Here is a 26,678-nt window from a genome sequence, read left to right as displayed (position 1 = left end):
ATGCCTCGAAATTGCGTGGTTTTCCTTTTACCTCGTCGACTAACACGTCGGTCATTTATGGGGGTCAAAATTTTGACTCCCATAAATGGCTGACCGTGTTAGTTCGCACAGTAGAAGGAAAACCACGCAATTTTGAGGCAAACTTGTGTGGATCATTGTATTCTACTTTTAAAACATCTTTCCAACCATATGCATTATATAAAAAACGGTTACAAACGCTTTTGTTTTGACCAACTCGTCCGATCCAAGGCAACGTGTTCCTTTAACTCGCAATTCTCTCGATCGCACCTGGTCATTTTGGGAGGTTATTTTTATGGAAGAGGTCATACATCTGGATGTTTTAATGCATGTCTCTCCATCATCATTACAATAATGACTAGGCTAAAAAGCAAGCCCTCATCACGTTCACTAGAGGAAATAAAAATTTAGGATTGCTTCACAGAGACGTGCCATTATGGGACGGTAATATCCACCACACCGCCCGTATTGTTTGACTACGGAGCAGAATTCGTGCTCGGGCTATAGCCCATAAAATGTTTTCAGGAATTCTTCAAAAGCTGCACGAGTTCCGGTAGAACACAGAGAATAGGATGTAACTCGTAAACTTGAGGGTACAACCATGTGTTCATCTTAAAAAGGAAAACAGTAGTAAACTTGCGGGCAGGAGAAGTGTTGATTCTGAGTAAAATAACGCTCATCTTGTACGAGCAGAGATAGACCCAACTGTTCAAAAACAGACCACACATGTTCTTCACAGAGGCAACACATCCCCAACCGAGTTTTATGTACGGTTTTACCATTGTACCATGGATTGTACCCGCGAGTAAAGGGAATGAACACTATTGGTAATTGTCAAAGACTAGCCTTCACAGTTGGTGTATCTCAACATATGCATAAAATAACAAACCTGTGAAAATTTGAGCTCAATCGGTCATCGAACTTCCGAGATAACAATGAAATTGAAAGAAAAAACACCATTGTCACACGAAGTTGTGTGCGTTTCGATGGTTGATTTCGAGACCTCAAGTTCTAAGTCTGAGGTCTCGAAATCAAACTCGTGGAAAATTACTTCTTTCTCAAAAACTATGGCACTTCAGAGGGAGCCGTTTCTCACAATGTTTTATACCATCAACCTCTCCCCATTACTCGTCACCAAGAAAGGTTTTAAGCTAATAATTATTTTGAGTAATTACCAATAGTGTCCACTGCCTTTAACCATAGTCTTCCTTATGATCTACACCAGGATGCAAAGCTTCAACCGTTACTGCGAAGAGGAAATCTCTTTATAGGAATGTTGGCTCTGAAAAGAGGTGTCTTTATGGTCTCGAGTATAATGTCAACAACGGCTTTTTTCAGAACCACTTTTCCCCTAAAGAGTTTACACAGGATTGTACCCGAACGTAGTAGGCCTACTTCATGATACCCTCCGCGGTACTCCCTTTACGGCATCCCCTCCGAAGAAGCCAATCCGTTGTACCCCTCAATGGTTTCCCCTCCGTGGTGTCCCTATGTGGTGCCCCTCTGGTATCCTTCCGTGGTACGTATAGGCTACCCATCCGTGGTATCCCCCCTCCTCCCCCAACCCATGTGATACCCCGCCGTTGTACCCATCAGTCGTAAACCCCTCGGTGGAACTCCTAGTTTTCTCTCGAACCTCAACACATGTCCGAAATAATGGCTTTGGCAATGGCCTAACAACAAGCAAAACAGGGGGGATGGAGGGCTTAAACGGAGCCCCCACCCGTAAGAAAGAAAATACATGGTTCGATCATGGTGATAGAATTCTACCTCCATGGTTCGATACATTATGCAGCCCCTCCTCTCTCCCCAATTATGTCTTTCTTTCAACTTGCCCCAAAATGAAAAAAAAAAAAAATTGCTAGGCCACTCGGCCTGAAAACAGCCGTAGCTGAAGTCTTGGCGTAACTGTGGATGATTGACATTTACTTGTTACAGCGCCACCACTTGTCAAAAACAAGAAAGGTGTCTTAGGAATAGCCATCTGGTCCTATCAAACAAACCGCATAAAAGTTCCAAAGAAAAATGATATTAAATAAAATAAAAACAAAGGTATCGGTTGTCTATGTGCTTTAAGAATATAAACAGGTCGCTCAAATTGCACATAGGTCTACTCGAACACAATATTGTGCAACAATGTTATGTTTTCTTTCATTATTCGATAACAATAATTAGTCTAAATGTTCACAGATTTGTTTTTATGCATTATTATGTTGGGATAACACCAAGTGAGAAACCTGGGCCAAATTTCATAGAGCTGCTAAGCACAAAAATTTGCTTAGCATGAAATTTTTCCCTTGATAAAAACAGGATTACAAACCGAATTTGCACATGATTTTCAGGATAATCAAACAACAGCTGAATACCAGTAACAAGCAATATGCAACAAACGGAAATTTGGTAAGTAATCTTGTTTTTTATCAAGGGAGAAATTTCATGCTGTTCAAATTGTTGTCCTTAGCAGCTCTATGAACTTGGGCCCTGGTCTTTGACCGTTCCAAAACGGGTCCATTGCCTTTAATTGGGCCCAAAAATCTCCCAACGCACGGTTCAAAGTTTGGCAAACCCAATCTCTGTATCAACCGTCAACTATCCGCAATAAAATGTTGACTTTTGTCACTCTGATTCAAATACCCTCTCTGAGATAAATACAACCCGAAGCAGTGATTATTCCGATGCCAGACTGATTGAGTACCTAGCACGAAATCAGGAAGATTAGCAGAGCTTTTTAAATGAATGAAAGTCGCCCATGGGTACAATTTCAAGAGTGTGGACGTCTGTCTCCGTTGAACTGGAAAACGGGGGAGTGGGGGATTATGGACAGACGGGGGAGAATGCAACAATGTGACGGGAGTAAAATGGACGAACGTTGTGCTATTTTTCCTCGTACAATTGCCAGCCAATTCCATACTTTATTGGTTTGCTTTCATGATTTTAGTGGGCTGAGGCAAATTTGCAGGATGATCAAAAGGAAGGAAAATTGAGTTTTCATGAAATTGAAAATGTTACTTAAGTACTTCTGTGAAGTAATTAAAAGCATGACTCAAAAAACACCTCAGTGTAAAACGTAATATGGGCAATGAATACTTTTTGAAATTCAAAGAACTTTACTTTCGGCCTGGTTGCCAACATTGTCCGATCTGAAAGCTTAAATGCAGGAAAATTTCTCTAAAAAGGGTGCGATTTAGTTAAACAGTTCACACTGCTACAAAGGAGTGTGGTCGATTTTCTATTTTCGTAATAAAATTTCGAAAAAGCGCAGGCATTTTACTGGTTCAATTTGTGGAAGTTTTTTTAACTGGGTGAATTACATTGAGACGCTACATAGACACAAGTGAAATGCTAATAGCAAAATTAAAGCAGAGATCAGTTACCGATCAAAATTCAATGATGTGTTATTTCTAATTGATGGTCCCCTTTCCAATGTGGTAAGTGAATTACTTTTCTAGCTAAGCAACTTTCTGACAAACTGTATTATTATAATTGACGAAATTACAACTTAATGGTAAAAGTGAAATCTATTTATTGGGTGCGTTCGTTAAGCTTCCCTGGGTCGACCCCGGTGCGTGGCGGTTTTTTTTCCCAGGACGAACGTGGGTAATTATCTGCACAAGTTCGTCCTGGAAAAAACAACCGCCACACACCGTGGTCGACCCAGGGAGGCTAAACGAACGCACCCACTATTTCGAATCAAAACAGCATTTTGCAGAAGAAATACAAACGAGAACAACTTCTGTCAGGTCAACAAAAATGTAATAGCCTAGTCAAGAGTTCTCTACTTTCTGAGATAACATACATGCACATCCTATCGTGGTGGTAATACAGCTCAAGTCAGTAAACGATAACCACACGTGAACTTTCGAGAGATGTTCAGATTTCGCCCTGGCATGAAACCCCATACAACCATCGCCACGTAATGACAGCGTTCGTTTCTCGCCAGTAAGAGAAGAAAAAAAAAACACTCGACGTTGATGTGAATTCAACTAGACAAGGCGAGTGACCTCATTTGACCCTTGCATTTCTGCCACCAGTGGATATTAGCACTGCGCCTCATTGGGAATTCAACAGGGTGCAATCAATGGCAGAGATACCATCTCGGAAGCGAAATAACAGCAATTATGAAATTGGAGGGGGGCTTGGGGACTGGGATTTCATTTTCTTTTTCAATAGGTGAATCAGGGACGTCAAACACGGAAACTACACCCACGATTTCTTCACAATCGGATCATAAAACAAACTTTCCATTCCACGTTGTTCACTTCAATTTCAGGATATTTTTGTTTACATACTTCCATGAGACACCCTACCAAAACGAGACCGGTTGGGAATTAGTCTGGTCATGCTTTTGTGACCAACACTGATGCCGGACTAGCACTCGTGGATCAAGATCTTGCATTGCCAGGCCTGATACTTCACGGAGGCAATGAAGGCAATGCAATGTCATTGCCTTGGTGCCCTTGCAATGTTCAGTAGAATGTACAATTTCCTCATAGGGTGTCCTTTACCAAGGAGAAGATGCCTTGGTGCCCTTGCCCTTTCAAAGAGTAACATACACTACATTCATGTGTGGCCAAGCTCTAATATTAATCATATGAAACAGCAAAGAGTTGACTCAAAGATAACTCAGTAACATGAGAAGGGCGTCACCGTAATTCATTTCCTCGGCACACTCCCACAGTTTATAACGTGTGTAAACATTGAGTCTCTGCTATTTTTGAATAATTATTGTGACAAGGGGCTTCGCCAGTTGTCAGGACACGACGGTCTTTGGAATGTCAAGACGGTACTTCGTGTATTTTCTTGTTTAGAAGATCTCGCCTGAGGGCGCTGCTCTTTTTGGACTGAAACAACAAAACAAAAGACCAGGGGTCCGTGGTGGTAACCTTGGACTCACAAGTCAACGAAAGTACATTGCAACTGTCAGTTAAAAACTATGAGGAGTGGATCATTCAACCATTCAACCTATATAGAACTTTATCACGCTTTCGCCATCTTGCTCATGTTCAAGTAATGAATGCTAACATTCAGTGCGCAAACATTGCACCAGACTATTATTTCATCCAGCCCCAGTTTGTATAGTTACAATGAGTTGGAATGAGTAAAATGAGTTTTCCTTTTACTTTGCGAACTAACACGGCTGGCCATTTATGAGAGTCAAAAATGTGACTTCCATATTAATGGCCGACCGTGTTTAGTGGACGATGTATAACGAAAACCACGCAATTTCGAGGCATGTTTGTGTGGATCATTGTATTCTACTTTTACAACTCTTCTTAGCCGTATGCATTTTATAACAAACGGTTACAAACGTGTTCCTGTAAGTGCTATACTTTGTTTGCGTTGCAACCACATAAGAGTTCAATAATATTTCGAGCAGTCACGTGCATTGTACACGGGCCATACAGGCAATTCGGTGGCAACCAACTTCGCTGCAGACCGAATGAACATTTTCACCTTGTTCGATACAAGACACTGTGATTCACTGCCCGCTTGACAACTATAACTCTAAAATGTTGCTCATCCCTCCGAGCTGCAAGTCAACAAACTTGAACAAGTGGCATATATTTCAGAGTAGTAGACGAGTTGTCCTTAGTCTATGGTCTGTCCTTGCTCTAAAACCTGAACAAAACACCATTTGGCGTTGGCCTATAATTATAAATACATGTTGGGTGGGCCGAGGTTTTGTGGACCTGTTTGCATTACGAAACAAAGTTCTTTCAGGGCTAGCCTTATAATAGCAAGACATTCACATGCATGTATCCCATAGAAAACCGCACTTAATCCGTTCCTGCACGGTACAATACAACTACGAACAGTCCTTCAAGTTCACTTATCTCTCCCCTTGCCTCCTTGATGAGATTTAAAGTGGATTAAAGGATTAAGGATGATGAAGGGCTGGTAACACTTTGAAGAGCGCCAATTTAAGAGAAAATTATTAGTCTCGGTGCAAGACGTTCTTACGTTGTTTGTGTATAAAAACATGCACACACACCTCAACAATCATGTGTATGTATACATTCGCGACAGTCGAGTGAACAAAACGGACAACAACGTCTGGTCTGACAACATGCGGACTATTTTACTCTTGAAATAAAAGTAGGCCTAGTTTCATAGAAACACCAATTAATGGAAGTAAAATGGACAATTTAGGTTTAAGGCAGTGGACACTATTGGTATTAAATTACTCCAAATAATTATTAGCATAAAACCTTACTTGGTAACTAGTTATGGGGAGATGTTGACAGTATAAAACATTGTGAGAAACGGCTCACTTCTCTGAAGTGAGAGAAAGAGGTAATCTTCCACGAGTTTGATTTCGAGACATAAGTATTAGAATTTGAAATCAAGTATCTAAACGCACACAACTTCGTGTGACAAGGGTGTTTAAATTTTCTTTCATTATTATCTCACAACTTCGACGACCGATTGAGCTCAAATTTTCACAGGTTTGTTATTTTATGCATATGTTGAGATACACAAAGTGAGAAGACTGGTCTTTGACAAATACAAATAGTATCCACTGTATTTAAGTATGTGTTCTCACATCAATATAGTTTTCAACTCAATCGTTAGCTTCATGTATACTATAAGTTCTCAGACAATAGCAGAGGAATCCTAACAAATGGCACTGCTGTTGGCAAACCCATTCCCCACGTGTAAAACCACTGCCAAACTTACTGGACTTTTTTTACACGAGGAACTGTTCACACACACACACACACACACACAACTTGTAAATGAAGCCAAAGCAATGTTGAAAAAATATATATATATTTTTGTGAGGATTAGTGGAGTCCTTTTGGTGCTGAAGGACTTCTAAAATTGCAGAAGCTGATGTGACCATAAAGAAAAATAAGAACCAGAAACAAGTAATGATCCCACTATAAAAAACGTAAAAAACTATAGTAAGCCTACTCGTATTTTCGCTATCCAATGCCGGTTTTGTGTTAATTTTTTTTTTCTTTCCCAAATTATTTCATAACAAATGGAATTTAGACCCCATTGTCACCAAAATCCAAGCGATACCTTGTACACACAAATCTCATATTCTATTTAAGTAAAAAAAAAAAAAACGGACGAACAAACCATATTCAAGAGCCATCAGTTGGTCTTGATTATGATATCAATAATTATATACAATAATAATAATGCACCTTGAAGAATTATGTTTGTCAATAAACAATAACCGGAAATCCAATTGAAATCAACATTTAATCCCTAAAGTGATAACGAATAAATCACCTTTGAAGTACATTTCCGGTGGCAGCCTGTTAGATATCATTCAATTTATTGTTTTTCCCCCAAGACCAATTTACACATACGACCGAGGACGGTCAGCAAGCAGCGCGCGTGTGGTCGAAATCTGGGCCGGCCGGTTGCGCCTAAGACGCCCAGGAAAATCAAACAGGGGATCGGTTTCATAACACCTCGGACTTGCAGACAAAACAATTCCTGATTGACTTACCCTCAAGACCCAAGCCCCAACTACCAAAAAGAAATTACACTGGGTGGTGTCTACAAAATGCAAGCCAGAAATCATTCGGCATCCTCCGTTGTTTGTGTAAACAGTTGTGTCCCCCAATATAACGTCTTACCATGGTCTTACCTGGTATTCCTTGTTCGCCAAACCCGACTCGCCACCGTTTTGCAATTTCACAATTGAAGACCGGTTTTCGCGACCAGCTATTCCTAGCGTCTTGGTTGACCACGTCATTTCTAAACCTTCCAGTTATATAATCCAAAATGAATCCGGAAAAGAGGCGAACATCAAGGTTTTTGTTTCTACATCATTTGGTCTCTGGTATCGCCTGGGTAATTTTCCATCTGGGGTGGTGCTATCCGGTCCATGTCCAAATCAGTATGTTTAAAACAGATCCCTTCTTGTGCGGTCGTGTAGCATCCGTGTAGCGGCCACTGCACAAGTGCCCAGTAGTAGTACTTCCTTCGCCCGCCTCGCTACACTGTGAGAAACTTTTTTTGTTCTGCAACTTCAAGTTCGTCTTCATCACCCTCATTCAAAACAATTCCTTCCTTACGTTATCAGATAGACGTTATTCCAGTCTTCGAGTGTTTCTTTTACTGAACATTGTAAATCGGGTTTTCCTTTCCATCAGGCGATTGATTGAGGAAGGAATAACACCGTTCGTGTACACACCGACCCGGCACAAGCATTGACTTGATGAAGAATGTAGACTCTCTGCTGATGAGACACTGCCACCGCATTGAAGAAAAAACCCACCCTGCGCATGCTCCAACGGCCCCAAATGCTCGTTTAGCCAAATTGATGGTGGGGACTGCATGTGTCACCCTGGGCTGAGTATTGTGTTATTTTTTCGGTAAGCCCTCTGACAGCGCCAGCTGACGCTCCGAGCGCGGATCAGAAACGGATAGATGAAAAAAAAAATCAGAATCGCTGGAACACCGATATTAGGGGAACACCTCAAATCCTTCCTGCCTAGATCTAAGAAAACAGTTTTAACTCTTGTAAGTCCCGGGGAATCCAAGAAGGCAATGGTTGTCAACTGCTAGCTTCTAAGACCTTGTACGGGTGGAACGCCCAGATGTTTCGTCTTAAATGGAGGCGTGATAAAGGACTGAAGCGGGGGAGGCCAACTTCTTCTCACTTCTCAAGGTTTTTCTGTAGAGGGGGGGGGGGGGTTCTTTCAAGATCCGTGTCTTTCTAAAACCCACGATGGAAAGTTCTTAAAACAATTTGTACATCAAACCAATGCCCAGGAAATGTTGCAATTTTCACGAATCCATCGCCTGTGACTAGATTATTGTAGTTGTTAAGCAGCTTCAACTTCAACATCAGTGACTGGCTTTTTCTAGTTTGCTCCATGGAAACAGAATGCTCCATGCTTTTATTGAGTACGAATTTCATGTTGCATGATGATACTCCCTTAGGTCGAGTCATCCTGAGATTTCTTTAATCTAAACTTTCTCATCTCGTGTGATAAATGTCCAGTGTTGCCACATGTTATTGCGTCAGTCCAGACCGCTGGTCGTTATTAATTAAGATACGACTCCTCCATGGCAAGAAGACATGCCAATACGGAGATCGTCAAGGGGTCAGTTACTACCGTACCACGGCAGCTCTACGACCATCCTTCATGATTGGATTGCTAAAAGCTGGACACTAAGCACATTCTCTACGGTCCACTCTATTGTCCAAACCCACTCATTCACAGACGCCCAAAGTTTCATTGTCCAAGTCAACAACCCTCAAGTACACAGAAGCATGAATGGCCTTCCACCTCCCCCCCCCCCCCCCCCGTTTATAAAAGCACCCCTCCATTTAGCCCGACCACCGTGCCGGTCCATTCTTTACCCTACCGGGCGGTGGGTCGTTTAGCCGGGCCCATTTCGGCTTCTACAACCTGACGAGTCTTTCTTCTTGTCATTTTTCAAAGTAACAAAGTGGTATCGTCTTTATACCCACCAGACGTGTGACAACATAGAGGTGACGAAGCCGCAGCCAGGATTATTTCGAAGGCAGAGAAAACAACGGCAGGCCCTTTTCTGAGTTTGTTCATACCCCCCCCCCCATGTCTTAGATGTCTTTGGCTGTTTTGACTGCGGGCCTTAAAGTGCATATACGAGACAATATTCTTAGAAAGCACTTGTAAACGCAACTGGACGAGAAGAAATACGTGTATTCGTAACCTTCGGGTTAGTCATCGCAAAGAATTTGGATTCAATTCTTTTCTAAGATTTATTTGACGACCTACAAGGAAAATACATAGGATTTGAAACTTTGCATGCGTGCAAATACGAAATGGAAAGGTTTGCGGAAACACCATGTAATTGTAATGACTTTGGTTTCAACTCGACGTTTCGATCAGTATGCTCTGATCGTCTCTTGGAGGAAGTGTGTTTATACAAAAATAGACGAATAGACAGAAAAAGCAAGAAAACAGTTTGTTTGGCAAGGATAACACATACGAAGAAACTATTTATAAATAGTAAACAATTGCGGGCATATGTGTAAATCTCTTTGTTTGCGAGTGCTGGCTCTGAAAATAGCCGTGGTGTCCTCGACGTTTCGATTAGTATACTCTGTTCGTCTTCAGGAGAAGGATACCACAGCAAAGTCAAATGTTTCCGTTGTTGTACTCGGAGTGCAAACAAAATGGGCACAATAAATACCATGGACGAAACAGTAAACTTGAAGGACTATACAGCACAACACAAGTACAAGACACACGACCAACTCGACCGATCCAATCCTCTGATTTCCTATACGGTGTGTTCTACATCATCAATAAAAGCGAAAATCAACCAGTTTTGATTTAGCTGGCAGCACGTGTGACTGTGACAACGAAATAGTGAGCCAAACGTAAATATTTACGGAAAACATAAATATTACACCGTAACGGCAAGTTGTTAATGGAGAGAGGGCACCGAATATACGGTACTGTTTGCTCGTAAACCTTACGAAGTATCTCAACATTATGCATAAAATAACAAACCTGTGAAAATTTGAGCTCGACTGGTCGTCGAAGTTGCGAGATAACTATGAAAGAAAAAAACACCCTTGTCACACACAGTTGCTCGCTTTCAGATGCTTGATTTCGAGATATCTAAAAAAATTCTAAACTTGAGGTCTCAAAATCAAACTCGTGGAAAATTACTTCTTTCTCGAAAACTACGCTTCTTCAGAGAGAGCCGTTTCTCACAATGTTTTATACTATCAACCTCTCCCCATTACTCATTATACCAAGTGAGGTTTTATGCTGATAATTATTTTGAGTAATTACCAACAGTGTCCACCGCCTTTAAACAACAGAAGGAGTGGGGAACAAAACAATGTATTTTTGCTCCCATACGAAGAGCGAAAAAAAACTGTAGTTTGGTTTCCGTCGTCAAACTCTAGCTAACGAGCCCAGGCTTACTCCTGACAGTCGAACCTTAGACATCACCGTGGGGACATGAGTCCCGAACATTAGCTCGATGGAACATGAGAGCGTGACCAATGTCTGGTCTCACATGACCCCCCTTATCAAACATAGCATGTTGTATTAGCCGTTACGTCTAACCGTCGCTGCGGGTGCCCTGACTCCCTCCCGGCTCTGTCCATCATTGTAATGAAGCAAATTGCCCAATTTGTCAGGGGTGGGAGGAGGTGGCACACCGCTGAAGAACATACACATGTGCCAGGTATCATGTGACGGTGTTTATATCGATCTAGGGGTTATCGATTGTTGAGTAGAGTCTACCTTGATATCGATTATCAACATTCGAGGTTGCGATATTTATGTGCCTAGATCCTAAAAACTAAAAAAGTAGCTGTAGATCAGTGTTAAAATCAGAGTATCGACTATTGGAAAGCCACAATGTGTATGTATTTATTACAAACAACCACATTAATGAAGATTATGTTGACAAAAAGCTAAACCCAACAAATAAGAGAATATTTTAATTGAAGCTAATCGATTTTGATGAATGAAATGATAAATCTTGGTATTTGGTTATCAGTTTTGTGCTTTTACTACACACACATCAAAGTTGTGTAACAATCTTACCACAGACTTTTAAGTAAAATATCGATTGTTGAGTGTGATATAAATATTGCATGATCGTTTATCAACCAAGCAAACAAACCGGTCACCCCATTGAGACCGGAAAGGAATCATGAAAAGAAGAAACTGAAAACATGATTCGGGAACAAATTTCTTTTCCGCTAAATTTATCTTGTTTAAAAAATTGACTAGTCAAAAAAATGGTTCACAAACTTAAGACTAAAACTTATCGAGAACTAAGCTTAGAACGGCGTCACTCGGAACAGATGCCCGCCGTATACAGACATCAAACTCCCCGGTCGAAACCGCCGTGCAAACTCGCTAAACTTCAGCCGTGTTTACTTTCGCCCACACACGTAGATTTCAAGATTTCTGGAATTTGTTTTGACAAAAGTGACAGCTTACGATGGGCATTTTCATCGAATTTAGGAAAATACTCTGCAGTGTTCTCACGGTTGGCTTCGTCCCGTCTCATGGTGAGAACGAATTGTCAAAATAATCAAAGAATTCATACCGTTTTGACGTCCGAGTCACAACAACAGCCATCTCCTTAAAATGAACATGAAGGCTTGATCGATTGATAAACTTGACAGTGAGGGGGATTAATATTATTTCATATCATTCTTAAAGCCATTATACACTTCCAGTACAGAAAAGAAGAAAAAAAGTTCACAGATTTACAAATTACTTACAGGGTTTACAGAAGGTAATGGTGAAAGACTTCTCTTGAAATATTATTCCATGAAATGCTTTACTTTTTGAGAAAACATTAAAACATTATTAATTCTCGATAGCAAGAATTACGGATTTATTTTAAACACATGTCATGACACGGCGAAACGTGCAAAACAGGGATTTTCCCGTTATTTTCTCCCGACTCCGATGATCGACTGAGCCTAAATTTCCACAGGTTTGTTATTATATAGAAGTTGTGATACACGGAGTGTGGGCATTTGGGCAATACTGTTTACCGAAAGTGTCCAACCAATGGCTTTAAAGTGTAATCCACATCAATTTTGCATAAAATACAAACCTGTGAAATTCTGTGCTCAATTGGTTGCAAGAAGTTTTTCGCATGAAGCCTTTCGCAAATTCAAATTTTGGGGTAAACAACCCCTTTAAAACTACACAACTTCAAAAATCAACCATGCATAAAACAAAATGACAGTCTTACATTAATTTACACCGATGTGTGTTAGCACTGTATACCCGAGTTTTGTGAAAATAAGTCACAGCGTATTATTCGTTGGGATTCGAACCCACGACCTATGCAATTATAGAGCAGTGCCTACATTGGTTGTACCACCAGCAAGTTAACCCTAATATATTAGTGTTCTTATCCACGCCATGTAAGTACCAAACACCACCTAAAATTGCACCCTTTTTCTGCCGGATTTATTATCACAATATGATATGCTTACAGCAAATCACCTCGCAATCAATCAATGATAAATTCGTCCCTGGAGTAATTACCAACAAATCTTGTCCCTTTCATAAAATTCAAACAGAACTCAACTGAAGTATCCTTGATACACCAAGGCCTGAGGGCAAAACCGTTTACCAAAATAATATTTTGGTTAAAAAACCACCTCCGTAACATTTCCAGAAACCGGCCCGTGAAAAAACAGCCCTCTTCGACCGCCGTGTGACGGCCAAGCGTTGATGGCGTTCATATAAATATTTTGACATGTTAGCCATCAAAACGTCCTTCAAAATTTCTAGCTCTTTTTGGGGGGGGGTCTCTCGCTCCGAGTTAAGTCTAGACTTGAGTACAGGTCGTTGATGTTTTCGCGGTGAGATAGTCGAGTCGTGCGGTGTCGTAATGATCCAGGTTTCCGCGATCGAATACTGCTCTCGCGAGATCACTGCTCTCGTCAGAAGCTGCTACTAGGCCTCCCCTTCCCAACCATAGTCGATAATCTCGCAGGGGCCAGAAGTCTCGCAAAATGCTGCCAGTGGCGCGGGAATCGCGGAGAGAGAGAGCGCTATCTCCGCGACAGACATTATTTAACGACTTGTTCGCAAGTCTAAAGTGAGCCCGGAGATTGGCGGCCAAATCGGCACTGCTGTAGGTCCGCGAGGGGCTCAATCTCCTGATAACAATATTGTGCAGAGGTGCTGTGTCAGGTATGTTACTGTAAGATGACAAATTAACTTTTGATTGGTAGCGTTTAAAACCAAAAGGTCCTTCGCGAAGTCGATCGGCAGATGGTGCGACTTTTAGACTCGCTCCAGCAAAATCATGTTGGCGTCTACTCGATTCAACTGAACCTAACGGCGGAATGGTATGGGGTGAAACGGCTTGGGGACTGATGTGCAAGTTTCCCCTCGATCGGGAAAAAAAAAAGAAGACAAGCAGGCGTTTTCGAGTAAACGCAAAATAATACCTCCATGGTATACTCTGTTACAGGTTCATGGGTACGCAATCATTGTTGAGCCCCACGGGGAAGGTGGGAACGAGGGGGTTATAATGCATCCTGTCATTATCAAGTCCTTTATGGGTATAAAGGCTGTGTTGAATGACACAAAACGATAAGTTTTTTATAGAGAAAATTTTAAGTCTGAAACCAGAAGATGGTTAAGGCATTGGACACCGTTGGTTATGTTGTCAAAGACCAGTATTCTCACTGAGTGTATCGCAACATTATGCATAACATAACAGAGCTGTGAAAATTTGGCCTGAATTTCTTTCAATTGGTCATAGAAGTTGCAAGAGAATAATGGAACAAAACCACCCCCTTTGCACATCTGTGTGTGCTTTAAAATGCCAAAGGCTACAGTTATGAAGTCTTTTAACATTTCAGTGAGAAATTGCTTCTTTCTCAAAAACTGCGTTACTTCAGAGGGAGTCTTTTCTCACAATGTTGTATAATATCAACAACTCTCCATTGCTCGTTAACAAGTAAGCTTCTTCATGCTAAAAATTGTGTTTTAGTCATTATAGTGTCCAGTGCACGCCTTAAACTAGTTTATCGTTTTGATCGCACCCCCCCCCCCCCAAAAAAAAAGGACAACAAAAATCCGGTCCGTTTTCTGACACCTTCCATTGATGCAAGTTAACGGTCGAGCTCCTTACGCGAACTGGCCAAAATACAACGTTGATGGCGCCGTCGATATTTTGCCTCTCTACGACCTATCTCAAACTTGGGCCGTATCAAAATCGGCGGCTACCGCCTCGTTGCAGCTCACAGAATTGTTCTTCGTTTATGTTCACACAAACTAATAGTTTGGTTGAACTAACTGAAATGGACGTGGAAGCAAGAGGTTGTACAGTGGACGCATAATCTACTGACATGTGCGCTGACCCGATTGTTGCAACTTCATTCATGAATGATTGGCGCCCAATTTCTGTTTTTTGAAACTCGGTTTTCTTGTTACTCAGAAAGTTATTGCGTCTGTCGGACCGCACCTTTTTTTAATACCCACAAGTAAAGAATCCAAAGAAGTGAAAACAAACACTGATAGAAATGTTTCAGGGAAGGGCAAGAACGTCCAAGCCGCAAGAAGACCGCAGAGTGTGAAGTCTGGTACCAAACATTGTGGCTGGGATGGACCATATAATATTTTTGAATGAGCTTTCAGAGATAACCAACTGAATAGTCAGTTGATAATCGATCGATCGACTCGACCAATAAATTGAGATGAGATCGATTCCCATTAGCGTTAAACGTGCGTTCATCACCCCTCATTTGTTTTAATTATGTTATGGTTAGGTAAAATATAAATAGCAAACAATCATTAATTGAGAAAACAATCCAACCGCACCCTTTCCCTCGTTCTGTAACAATTATTGTGGTTGAACGAGCGACAAGGGGGGTTTCCCCTCCCTATTCATGAGGTCAGTTCTTTCTTTCCCCTTCCCACGAGACCGTCCACGAGACGCCCTCTGGATCTCCATGGTCCTCTTTTCCCCCAGGGTCCTCATTTGTGTCACCCTGGATCAGCTCAGGCATTAAAAATACAATAATACCCTGTGCACGATTCGCTGGACCATTAAACTTTCATTCGTGTATACAAATCTGGACTCCTTGTGGGTGGCCGAGTTGAAATGACAGACGTATAAATGTATTTAATTCTTGCATAAACATCTCCACTTCTCTCACATATTTACACACACACACACACTGCGATATAAATATATCTTGGTGGAGAGTTGTTGGCCAAAATGCGAGGTATCTTGCTTGTCAGAAGTGATGGTGAAATATTTACTTTCCATTTTGGGATAAAGGCCTTCATTTATATCATTTCTATAGCAATATTTCAATAATATTCTGTCCACTCCGGACACAATATCAAGTATTTAAAAGTGCAATTCTTTGGTTAGATTCCTCCAAAAAAGAGAACACAACATCTAAACAATTTACCTTAAACTTACACGGATAAAATGCATTGCTGGTAAAAAGTTTTCCTGAAAATTTTTCTTACTGAGGTGCTGTTTTTGAATTTGAGAAATGAGTAAAACAATTTCACGAAAATAACTTTTATCTCATTCAAGCGAATATTATTTGTTTAGCATGTACAACGGGTTTACGCGACCCTCCTGAAAATAGCTCTGTGATTTTCACTTTATTTTAAAAAAACTTGACGACTAGTGAATTGGTTATTGTCAAAGACCAGTCTTCTCACTCGGTGTATCTCAACATTTGCATAAAATAACAAACCTGTGAAAATTTGAGCTCAGTCGGTCATCAAACTTGCGAGATAATAATGAAAGAAGAAAACACCCTTGTCACACGAAGTTGTGTACGTTTAGATGGTTGATTTCGAGACCTCAAGTTCTAAATCTGAGGTCTCGAAATCAAATTCATGGAAAATTACTTCTTTCTCAAAAACTATGGCACTTCAGAGGGAGCCGTTTCTCACAATGATTTATACCATCAACCTCTCCCCATTACTCGTCACCAAGTAAGGTTTTATGCGTAATTATTTTGAGTAATTACCAAAAGTGTCCACTGCCTTTAAACTTCTACAGGTAAATTATGACAAAAATCTTCCTTCACAGGAAAAAAGATGGAGTTTACCTTTTTTTTCAGTTTATAATTACAATAATAATTGTGCAGTGTTCGGATAAGATCCTCCATAAAACTGTCTTTACTGGCAGACCTCAATAGAGGCCGCCCCCAAACCACTCCAGTCGACCGGGGGGGGGGGGGGACGGGGGGGGGGGGGGCACCAGTATGATTATTTTCTTAGAGGTGAACACAAACGTCTTGGAAGTTAGGAATGTCCAAGTTGGAATTATTTAGCCAGCGCATATATACAGAATGGGGAAATTTACGAGCAGAAGGCATCTTGCACGTTTTGGAGGAGCTCCTTGGGCGGGCAAGGGAGTAGTGAGAGCTGAAGGTTTCCTTAAAGAAACTGGACACTATTTTGGTAATTACTCAAAATAATTGCTAGCACAAAAATTTACTTGCCAACGAGAAATGAAGAGATGTTGATAGTATAAAACATTGTGAGAAACGGCTCCTTCTATAGTAAAAAAAAAAAGTAGTTTTTTAAACAGATGTCATTTATCACTCAAAATATTAAAATACTTCAGGCATGAAGCCTTCTTTCGGCATCTGAAAGCACCCAGTTTTGTGCAACACGGGTGTTTTTTCTTTAATTATTATCTTGCAACTTCGACGACTAATTGAGTCAAAATTTTCACAGACTTGAAATTGTATGCATATGTTGGGATACACCAAGTGGGAATGCTGGTCTTTTGACGATTACTCAAGGTGTCCAGCCGTCAATTTCACCAAACTTAGGGATAGGACGAGTTCAGTTCCGTATTCATAGACCTTGGGACGCATTGAACCCATCCTAAGATAGGACGGGTTACTCGTCCTAACTCGAGTTAGGATTATTCATAGAATTTCGTGAAATCGGCTGTGCAGTGCCTTCAAGTCACCAAGAAACCATGGTGGAAGTTATGCCAACATTTATTGGAACCTATTTATTTCTAAAAACTCCAGTGAGTTAAACCATGGTAGAACTATACTAAGCTCCTGTAGTTTAGTTTGTAGTTTTTGGTCTGCCACTATGTAGGCCTACGGGCGTGGGAACTGGCACAGCGTCAAAGCAAAAACACAAGTTTTGGGGAGAAACTAGATCAACAAACTGGAGGCACTTTCTTGCTATGGGGAAACAGGTGTAACGATGGTATGAACCATGCCCGGAACTATTAGGAGTGTGGACTTCGTCAGAGGGCTTACCCGAGGCAAAATATTTATCCTCCTCGCCCGGAATTAGAAAAAGAAGACCGCGGAGGGCGGTGCTCTTGCGTGAGGTAACGCGAGTCATACAACTCTGTTTTTGGTTCTACACTTGAAATATGCCGCATCTGTATTTTTTGAAACACAGACTTCATCAAGCTTGCTCCATGTTCGAAAAGTATATACACGGCCTGTTTTCTATTCTTCGCAGAATTCGAAATCTGTTATTACCACATGTATAGTGCACTCGTAATAGAAAATTGTCAATATAGTCGGCGCTCTTCTCACTACACAAAAAGAGATTGGCCTAACCGTAGATCAAGAAACACCGTTTCAAACCTATTGTTAAGTTGTTTAGGACTTCATGCGTATCGTGATCATTGTCTGTACATAATATACACAAGGGAAAGTATTATAGTAAAATCTACGATTGTTTTATGGGACGCTACCTCGTCATCGATGGAGGAGTTGAGCTCATTTGCCCCTTATGACTGTGTACACGGATCACAGCATTGCGGACGCCCTCTCTTGGTGAAAATTCAAGAGTCAAAGCAAGTACTTTGGTCGTGAACATTATTTTTTTTTTTCCCCTTTTTTTTCAGGAACCAATTTGTGTCCATCCGTGTTCTCAACACTTTAGCACCTCCCTTTTTTTTGAACAAGAGTGACCCCTAAAAATCCTCTAAATAATTACGGAGATTCACAGAACACATTGGATACACAATAATAATTGTGGGGGTACCCTACACCATGCAACATATCGGGCACCAATATGAATATTTCTTTTTCAAGAGCAGAAAGCCAACTTGAGTACGAATATATATGTATACTTTGAAAGACAGACGATGGGAATTGCAACAATCAAGGAAAGCAACTTCACCTTGCCTTGATTTCAGAATAGCTAAGCATCAGGGCCCAATTTCATACTGCTAAGCACACAAATTTGCTAAGCATGAAATAAAAACAGTTTTTTCCAACCAAATTTCCACGTGGTTTTCAGGATAAACCAACAACAGCTGAATACCAGTAACAGGCAATATCCATCAAACCGAAATTTTGTTGGTAATCCTGTTTTGTATCAAGAAAGAAATTTCATGCTAAGCAAATTTTAGTGCTTAGCAGCTCTATGAAATTGGGCCCTGATCAAATCGAGTGGCAATGGCCTTGCCGTTTCGACCCCTAATAGCAAAGTCTTTCTCAAAGGCTAAATTAATTAGAAAGACTCTTGGGTGTTGTGCGAAACGTGTGTCCTTTGCCACTTTGTTCCTAAACACCACATGTCACTTTGGTTAGACAGCAATTTAAAACAGCTTTTTATTTTTCACAGGTCAATCTACACATGTCCTACAAGAAAATGTATAAGTTCAACAAATCTGTCAGATATGTATCAGAAACGCAAAATAGTTACAGAAACGATGTATTACCACATTGGTTCTGGGATATATGTTTGAAGGTACTGGACATGATGAGGAAACAAATTTATACAAAAAGCTATGCAATGATTACACAACTAATGCTACTATTTTTAGTTAGTTGCCCGTTAGAAGGAAATCTTTCGGTCTAAATAAAAACTATTTGCACACTCAAGAAATTTGTTCTCATTTGGATTGACCAAATCGAAACGCACCAAACAAGTTAACTCCCTAACTAAATTTATAATGACATTGCTATATACGTTGTATTCAAAGGTATAAAGTGAACGCCCTTTGCAATAAAATCTTGAAGTAAACTTTATTTTGAAAATACCATTGTTGTAACCCTTCTACAATAGGGCGATGTTGTAGAATAAAATGGGTAAATCAAATTAATCATATATCACATTATTAAATTTGGTAATCCCTATTCATCAATGAATGTGTGATGGATACAATGCTTATCACACAACAATGGGTATACAACAATAAGAGAAATACAATGCATTTGGTAGATCAATTAAATTTAAAGTGTTTGTATTTTTGTGAGCATGGAAAACGGAGCTGAACAATTCTATCCATTAGGCCTAACTTAAAGGCAGTGGACACTACTGGTAATTGTCAAAGATTAGCCTTCACAGTTGGTGTATCTCAACATATGCATAAAATAACAAACCTGTGAAAATTTGAGCTCAATCGGTAATCGAAGTTGCAAGATAATAATGAAAGAAAAAACACCCTTGTCACACGAAGTTGTGTGCATTTAGATGGTTGATTTCGAGACCTCAAGTTCTAAATCTGAGGTCTCGAAATCAAATTCGTGGAAAATTGCATCCTTCTCGAAAACTATGGCACTTCAGAGGGAGCCGTTTCTCACAATGTTTTATACCACCAACCTCTCCCCATTACTCGTCACCAAGAAAGGTTTTATGCCAATAATTATTTTGAGTAATTACCAATAGTGTCCACTGCCTCTAAGATTTCTATTTCAATTGAAGTTTTTTTTAAACCACACAAAGTGAAACTCAGAAGAAGAAAAATAAGTTCCTACCTGTCGAATGAAATGAAAGCCATTAAACAACCGTTGAGCTAGATTCAGCTTCATGTCGACCGTCTGATGACCTCTTCAAAACGCAATTGAAATCAGTCAAAGAACAAACAAAATATGGTGTCCTCCAAGTTCAACTCGTTGAACCCGAGCTGCGATGTAGGCCACCGAGGAGGCGGAAATGTCCGCAACTTGGTGGGTCTAGCAGCGGGGTTTCCTAGGCCTGACCGTAGCGCGCCAGCCGCAGCAATGTTGTGCCGTGTCCTCTGGAGTTTGTGGCCGCGGAATTGGCTAGCTGCTATGCCCGGTCGAGGTCACGTCTACAAAGCAAGATGAATATAGATTGACGTGGACTCCAAAAGAGTCGAACCAGAGTGCCTCAGGTGGAACACTGGTAGAAAACAGCGCTGGGAAATCAAGTCTGCTTTATTTAGAGTTCGTTTATAGATAAGAATCTACGAAAAGCGTAACTTTTATTTGAGATGAAAGTCATACTCGCACACACCATGCGAACGCTACAAGGGAGACAATTGAAGAAGATAACTCAGAGAATAAACAATAGCAGCCTCATCAGCGATGATACATTCTCCGTCTCCAACCGGGTAATCTCACTCGTTTATCTTGATCCAAACTTCATTTTTTTTTCTTCACAAGAATGAAGTGAGACTGATATCCACGTTGTAGATTAACCAGGATCTGACCGACTCATCCGAGATGTTCCTTTTTTGAATGTTTATATACCGCGGTCCTGGACGAAGAATGTTGTAGTGTCAGTCTCTGTGGTATTTAAACATACGAGGAAGTGAATGTCTGGAATTATATACAACTAGGACCAGGACAAACAGCAGATGGTACGGTATGATACAAAAGCAAGAAACACAAATTTGCAGATGTCCCTGTCTTTTCGTTTTTAGAGTGTTTTAAAGAAATTTCACAGAACAACGGTTGCGATTTGTTTGACTGGGCCCGGACTCAATTTTTAAGGAGAATCCTTCAAATCACTCGTCGCTGAGTTCGATATGTCACAGCTTTGTTGACGAGGGAGTTTCTTTAGCAGGTTTTAGATGACCTGCGTAGTTTATGATCTTTTTTCAGTTTTTTTTTTTCTTTTACTTTTTGCTTTCCCCGATCGAGCACGCGTTTGAGTTGTAAATCATACCCCTGTATAAACGAGACTGAAATTCGCTAATCAGGAATACACACATGGTGTTAATGCTCAATTATGGGACCCTACTACGCGATCCTGCGTAACCATAGCAACCACTAGCAATCCGACCAATCAGGGGCGTCGGTACATGAACAGAGTCGGGCCCCCCGTCCCCCGGACGTCCCGTTGCGTTTCCAATCAAAATGCAAAACGATCTATATGACTGTTGTCTGGCGATCGGTTTTTCTGCAGAGAGAGCAGACGACAATTCGCCGTTCGGACCTCCCTAGGAGAATAGAATAGGCGGGTTTTTTATCATTCCTTTGGGACTCAAACAAAGCATTGAGGTACCACTTCCGACTAGATCGACGTCACATTTGATAAACAACCCCTGAGTCACTGGCGTCTAGCACCAACAGACGCGTGCGTATCTACTCTCATTAACCCATTATCGTAAGAGCTAAGTAAAGTCTCGAAATACAACTATCTAAAACTTTTCTTTGGGGGTCCGTGTTTTAGAATCCTCAGTGCATCTCGCTCCATTCAACCGGTTGCCAGTGAAGGGGGATGTTGTGTGTGAATTGGATAATTGGATGAGCAAAATGGTTGTCAAGCGTCTGTTTTTTTTTAAAGGTGGTCTTTAAAAGTACTAATGACGCCATGTCATAGTTTTACCGACATGGTTGATTGGGTTCGGGTTGAAAACATGTCCGTGTAAATTTTGCAGTGATTGCACCGATGCCACTACATGCATGAGGTACGTCACAATGCTAACTCAAAACGAGGCGATGGGCGCAGCCACTGCAAGGGATGGGGGGGGGGGAGTGTGCCCGTAGCCTCATTTTGGGTAAGAATTATGACGTCATGCATAAGTATTCAGAGCGGCGTATAGGGTAAATAACTTTAAAATTACTGATTTTTGTATAAAAAAAATAAAAGTGACCGTAGAAAAACGTTGATAAAGTTTGAACTTTGACATAAAAGTCAATAGGTCAAGGCTTTATCGTGTGTAACAAATTGATTTAATTTTTAGGGTTGGTGTCTGTAATGAGCATGATGGAAGGGACATCTTTCATTCGTGATAAAAACCATGACAAAACCGATCAATTTCGCTATTTATTTAGGGGCATTATACATATTATTGCTTAAAGGAACACGTTGCCTTGGATCGGACGAGTTGGTCTATTAAAAGCGTTTGAAACAGTTTGTTATGAAGTGCATATGGCTAGAAAGATGTTTTAAAAGTAGAATATAATGGTCCACACAAGTATGACTCGAAATTGCACGGTTTTCCTTCTACGTCGCGAACTATCACGGTCGGCCATTTATGGCCGACTGTGTTAGTCGACAGGGTAAAAAGAAAACCACGCAATTTCGAGGCATATTTGTTAACGCCATGCTATAATCATCCTCCATGCTATAAACTATGGAGGGATCGGACGGGGACGAATTTACTCAGAAACAAACATTAAATCGCAAATATGGGGAGCAAGCTTGAACAGACTCGCTCAACCCCACAAGTCATGCTCTTCACTTGGACTGTGTATTGTTCGAACAGACATCAACATCATGTGGTGTTCTAGCTCACAAGAGGGCGCTTCAACACAAATATTTCGGGGTCACAATTTCGGTCCCATGCAGTTCCGATTCCAACTCCAAACCAAGTTATGCTAAGTAGAAACTTTGGTGACGATCCGTACGCCAAGTGATTACCTGTGCTTGCCTTGTATATGGTTTCATTGTTTGCTCAATACATTCGAGTGGTCTACCCTGAATAAACTTATTACGTCATGTAAGCCTAATGATATTTTTTTCAAGGAAGAGTTTTTGGCCTGAGAAGAGCCGATACGTTTATTCTAGACGTCTTACCATTACCATCTAGAGCTAGGAGAGGTTGGTCTTACCATGGAGGTAGAATTCGTCTTGAGTCAGTTATCATCTCTCGCTCCCTTCTTCCGCCTCTCTACTTCCATCAACTAACCCCACCCCCTCTTGCCCCAACATCCCCCTCATCATTCATCATCTCCATCTGGCAGTTTTTCTCCTCTCTCCATACTCAACCCACTCCCCCCTTCGCCTCCAGATCGCATCCTTGGTTTACTTCTTCGAATTCCTTAATGCAACCCGTTGCAAATGCTTCATTACAAATATTATTCCTTCAAATGGACACAAGTATCCCAGGCATTGCAATGGACTGGTGATTGCGTGCCTCTGCCAGAGTTTTGACGAGTCCCTTGCATTCCCCAGAGCTATAGTTCCTAACCAAAAATGGTGACTTCGACCGGCACAACTTTTTAGAGGATCGAGCCGCTGACAATCTCTTACAAAAGTAAAGTGCGTCCACAATGATTTGGTAGACCAAACTAGTGATAGTGTTACACAAGATTGGTACTTGTACATTCCAAGGCCTTTCTTCTACTTCTATTTCTACTTCGCTACTCGGCAAAGTCCCATGATGGGATATCTTTCTGGTAGGCAAGACTGCACTGGGCGAACATGACTTGTGTAATCCAATGCACATTCATTTATGGGTTTTTTAATACAAAAAAATGACGAGCTGGACGAGTTTTGAGATATACTCGTTTTAATTTCTTGTCAACAAGTTTATCAAAAGACCAGAGTGACAGTGCATTATCCAGCACCGTTTCCTTCAGTTGACCCTCCATGGTTGGCCCAACTGAAGGAGTACTAGGTGCTATACGGGTTCGGTGCCACTGCCAGTATACCTCACCGACGTTCCACTGGTTTATAGTTGGCTTTATACGTGAATCTACAACTGGATGGGCTGTAACTGCACAATGTAAAGTGTTCATACATCCGTGTTAGTTTGAACGTAGAGGAAGGACAGCTTCCTCCTTCCCTCTATGGTTTGAAATCGAAACAGTATTCTAGTATGGAGATGAGCCAATAGGTAAATCTGTTACGGTAATTTGGCACTATGTTAATCATCCATTGTACACCCATTTGGGCACCATGTTAATCACAGCCCAGATTAGGCCTACACCAATAATGACACACCCCTCCTCCTTGCTACAGACATGGAGGAATCAGGAATGACAGATAATAAAATTATCACAAGAACAACAACACGATTTCCAAGTACAGCTACGGACCTCCACCAATATCGACTTTAGAAAGAAAGAAAAAATATGCTGTTCCAAAAAGCAACCACCGTTAAATATACGCCACACATTTTTTGTCATAATGCCCTAGCCTGTAATGCTTCGTTTTTGATAGGACACCAAGACATGTAAAGGGCACCCTCAGAGGACATTGTAAATGTTTACCGGAGCAATGTAAGGGCACCAGGGCACTGACCAGGGGACCATGGAGGCACCCGCCGTCATTGCCTCCGTTAAGTATCAAGCCTGACTTGAACAAATGAAGAACAAGTATGTATTTCCAATCCAGAAGCAACCACTGCTAAATGTGTACGCCACACATTTTCTTCATATTGCCCTAGCCCTGTAATGTTTACACGATAAGTTCAGTACCATCCCACCCAGGAGATTTCACCACGGGCGGTCCAACTCGGCCCCGGCTGCTCGACGTGTGTGGTCCGCTACACCATCCCCCAGCTAACACGGCGGTCCCGACGAAATATGGCCCGCCGTAAACATCACAAAATTACTCGGCAAAAATGTCTCAACATGATTCGTGTAAAATCAACAATGGTGTGTTTTAGAGTTGTCGGTATTTATAACAGACAGGGAAATGGTGTATTTATAGGATAAGGGATACGTATAACACGTCAAAATTTACTTCATATGGAAGTAAACAGCCCCCATAAAAGGCTGCTTTGCAAACGCAAAGGACCTATATAATTTGTAGAGAAAAAATGCACGGCTCGCCATACATTTTTTTATGTTCGGAATGGAAAATAATGAACGCGAGAGGGCCTACGCACTTTAACGACTGGACCACTCTTCTGCCGACCAGTGACGACATCGGTTTGGCGCGATTCTGTTTCGGTGTTTGTTTATCTTGCTGAAAGTTTTTCTCAGAGGCTCAACTGGTCGGTTTAGATCTGAGGGAGGGGAATAAATACGCGGTATTTTGTAACACATTTTTTAGATCTGCCTTGAATTGCCGCCATAAGTCCCCAGGAAAAATTAACTGCCCAGTCTGATCATGGCCTGACCATGAGTGCAACTTCAATCCAGAGCTGCTTAAAGGCACTGGGACTGGGACCCCCCCCCCCGTCCTCAACTTGTTCATTATGTGGATTTTGAGCCCTGGTTTAAGCGTTTTCTTTTGGTGAACTATGTGGTTTTTGAGCGTAGTGATATACTTTTGTGCATGATGAAAAAAAATGTAAACCCAAACGTAACACAGTCTAGTGTAAGACGATGCATACATTAATTACTCTTTGAACTCAGAAGTATGACGTTCGTTCCGCTAGCGTCTCCACGATTGACTGGATTTGAGCTAAGAAAAACAGAATTTCCAACCAAATTTCATCGTTATTTTTAGGATAAGCACAACAGCTAAATACCAGTATGAAATTGTCAATCTCCCCTTGACCTAGCACTCATTTATACACGAAGGCTCATAGTCGATTCACAAATAAAACAACACTATACATGATACAAATCAGCTAGTGCCTGACTTTATCCAGGGGACTAGTCTTATTTCAATTCTGAGACTCGGCAAAAGCAACGCCGTTGGTCAATAATTTACAGTTAATACAGAAGAGGGCATAACTTCAGGCAGTACAGGCCACCAGAAATTCTTGTAAAAAGGGAGAAGCCGGAATTCGGAAATGAAGTCCGCTATACGGAGGTCTGATGATACCTGTTTAAGACGTCGTACCGATTGGACTTTTTCAAAATCGGCTGTATTTTCGATGAGTTTGCACTACGGAAGTGTATAAGGACATGACCAAAAATGTTCAAAGCTCCACTGTCCGCCCGAGTATGTGGATTTAATAGTATTCCCGGGCGGAATTATACAGTGGAATGAGGATGTGCTGTTATGTTTTGGTAATAATGCCCGGGCGGAATAGTAATCCGCCCGGGCGCGGCGATTTTCGGTATTGTCCTACCATAGTTTCTTGACATGGGATATACGCCTCTCTTAATATTTATGCATGAGCTACGTCACAATGCTAATCCAAAAACGAGGCGATGGGCGCAGCCATTGCAAGTGATGGGGGACTTGCGCCCATCGCCTCATTTTGGGTAAGAATAATATGACGTCATGCATAAATATCAAGAGAGGCGTATAGGATTCGGAGGTTTGTGCGAAAATCAAATAATCGAATCACCACGTGGAAAAAAATTCTCCGTTTTAAGTGTCCAATATAGGGTACCATAATGTGCTTAAAACTTT

The 26,678-nt window shown here is 41.2% G+C and overlaps 1 protein-coding gene across 2 annotated transcripts in view; it reads right to left on the bottom strand.

The window, feature by feature from the left end:
* Window positions 1–20,320, bottom strand: part of LOC139945993 (protein patched homolog 1-like) — a 93,976-nt gene extending 73,656 nt beyond the window's left edge. The window contains exon 1 of one of the 2 annotated variants that reach the window (XM_071943567.1): window positions 20,204–20,320. In XM_071943567.1, the coding sequence (XP_071799668.1) occupies window positions 20,204–20,257 (54 nt within the window). In that variant the 5' untranslated portion in view covers window positions 20,258–20,320. Of the gene's footprint in view, window positions 1–7,624; window positions 8,164–20,203 lie in introns of those variants that run through there. The other variant, XM_071943566.1, reaches the window with a different exon arrangement.
* Window positions 20,321–26,678: the final 6,358 nt, after the last annotated feature.

Source organism: Asterias amurensis, chromosome 13, assembly GCF_032118995.1.
Source record: "Asterias amurensis chromosome 13, ASM3211899v1".
In the NCBI taxonomy this organism is placed as follows: Eukaryota; Metazoa; Echinodermata; class Asteroidea; order Forcipulatida; family Asteriidae; genus Asterias; species Asterias amurensis.
The sequence above is the reverse complement of the archived record's forward strand: the minus strand, read 5'-3'. Positions and strand labels throughout refer to the sequence as shown.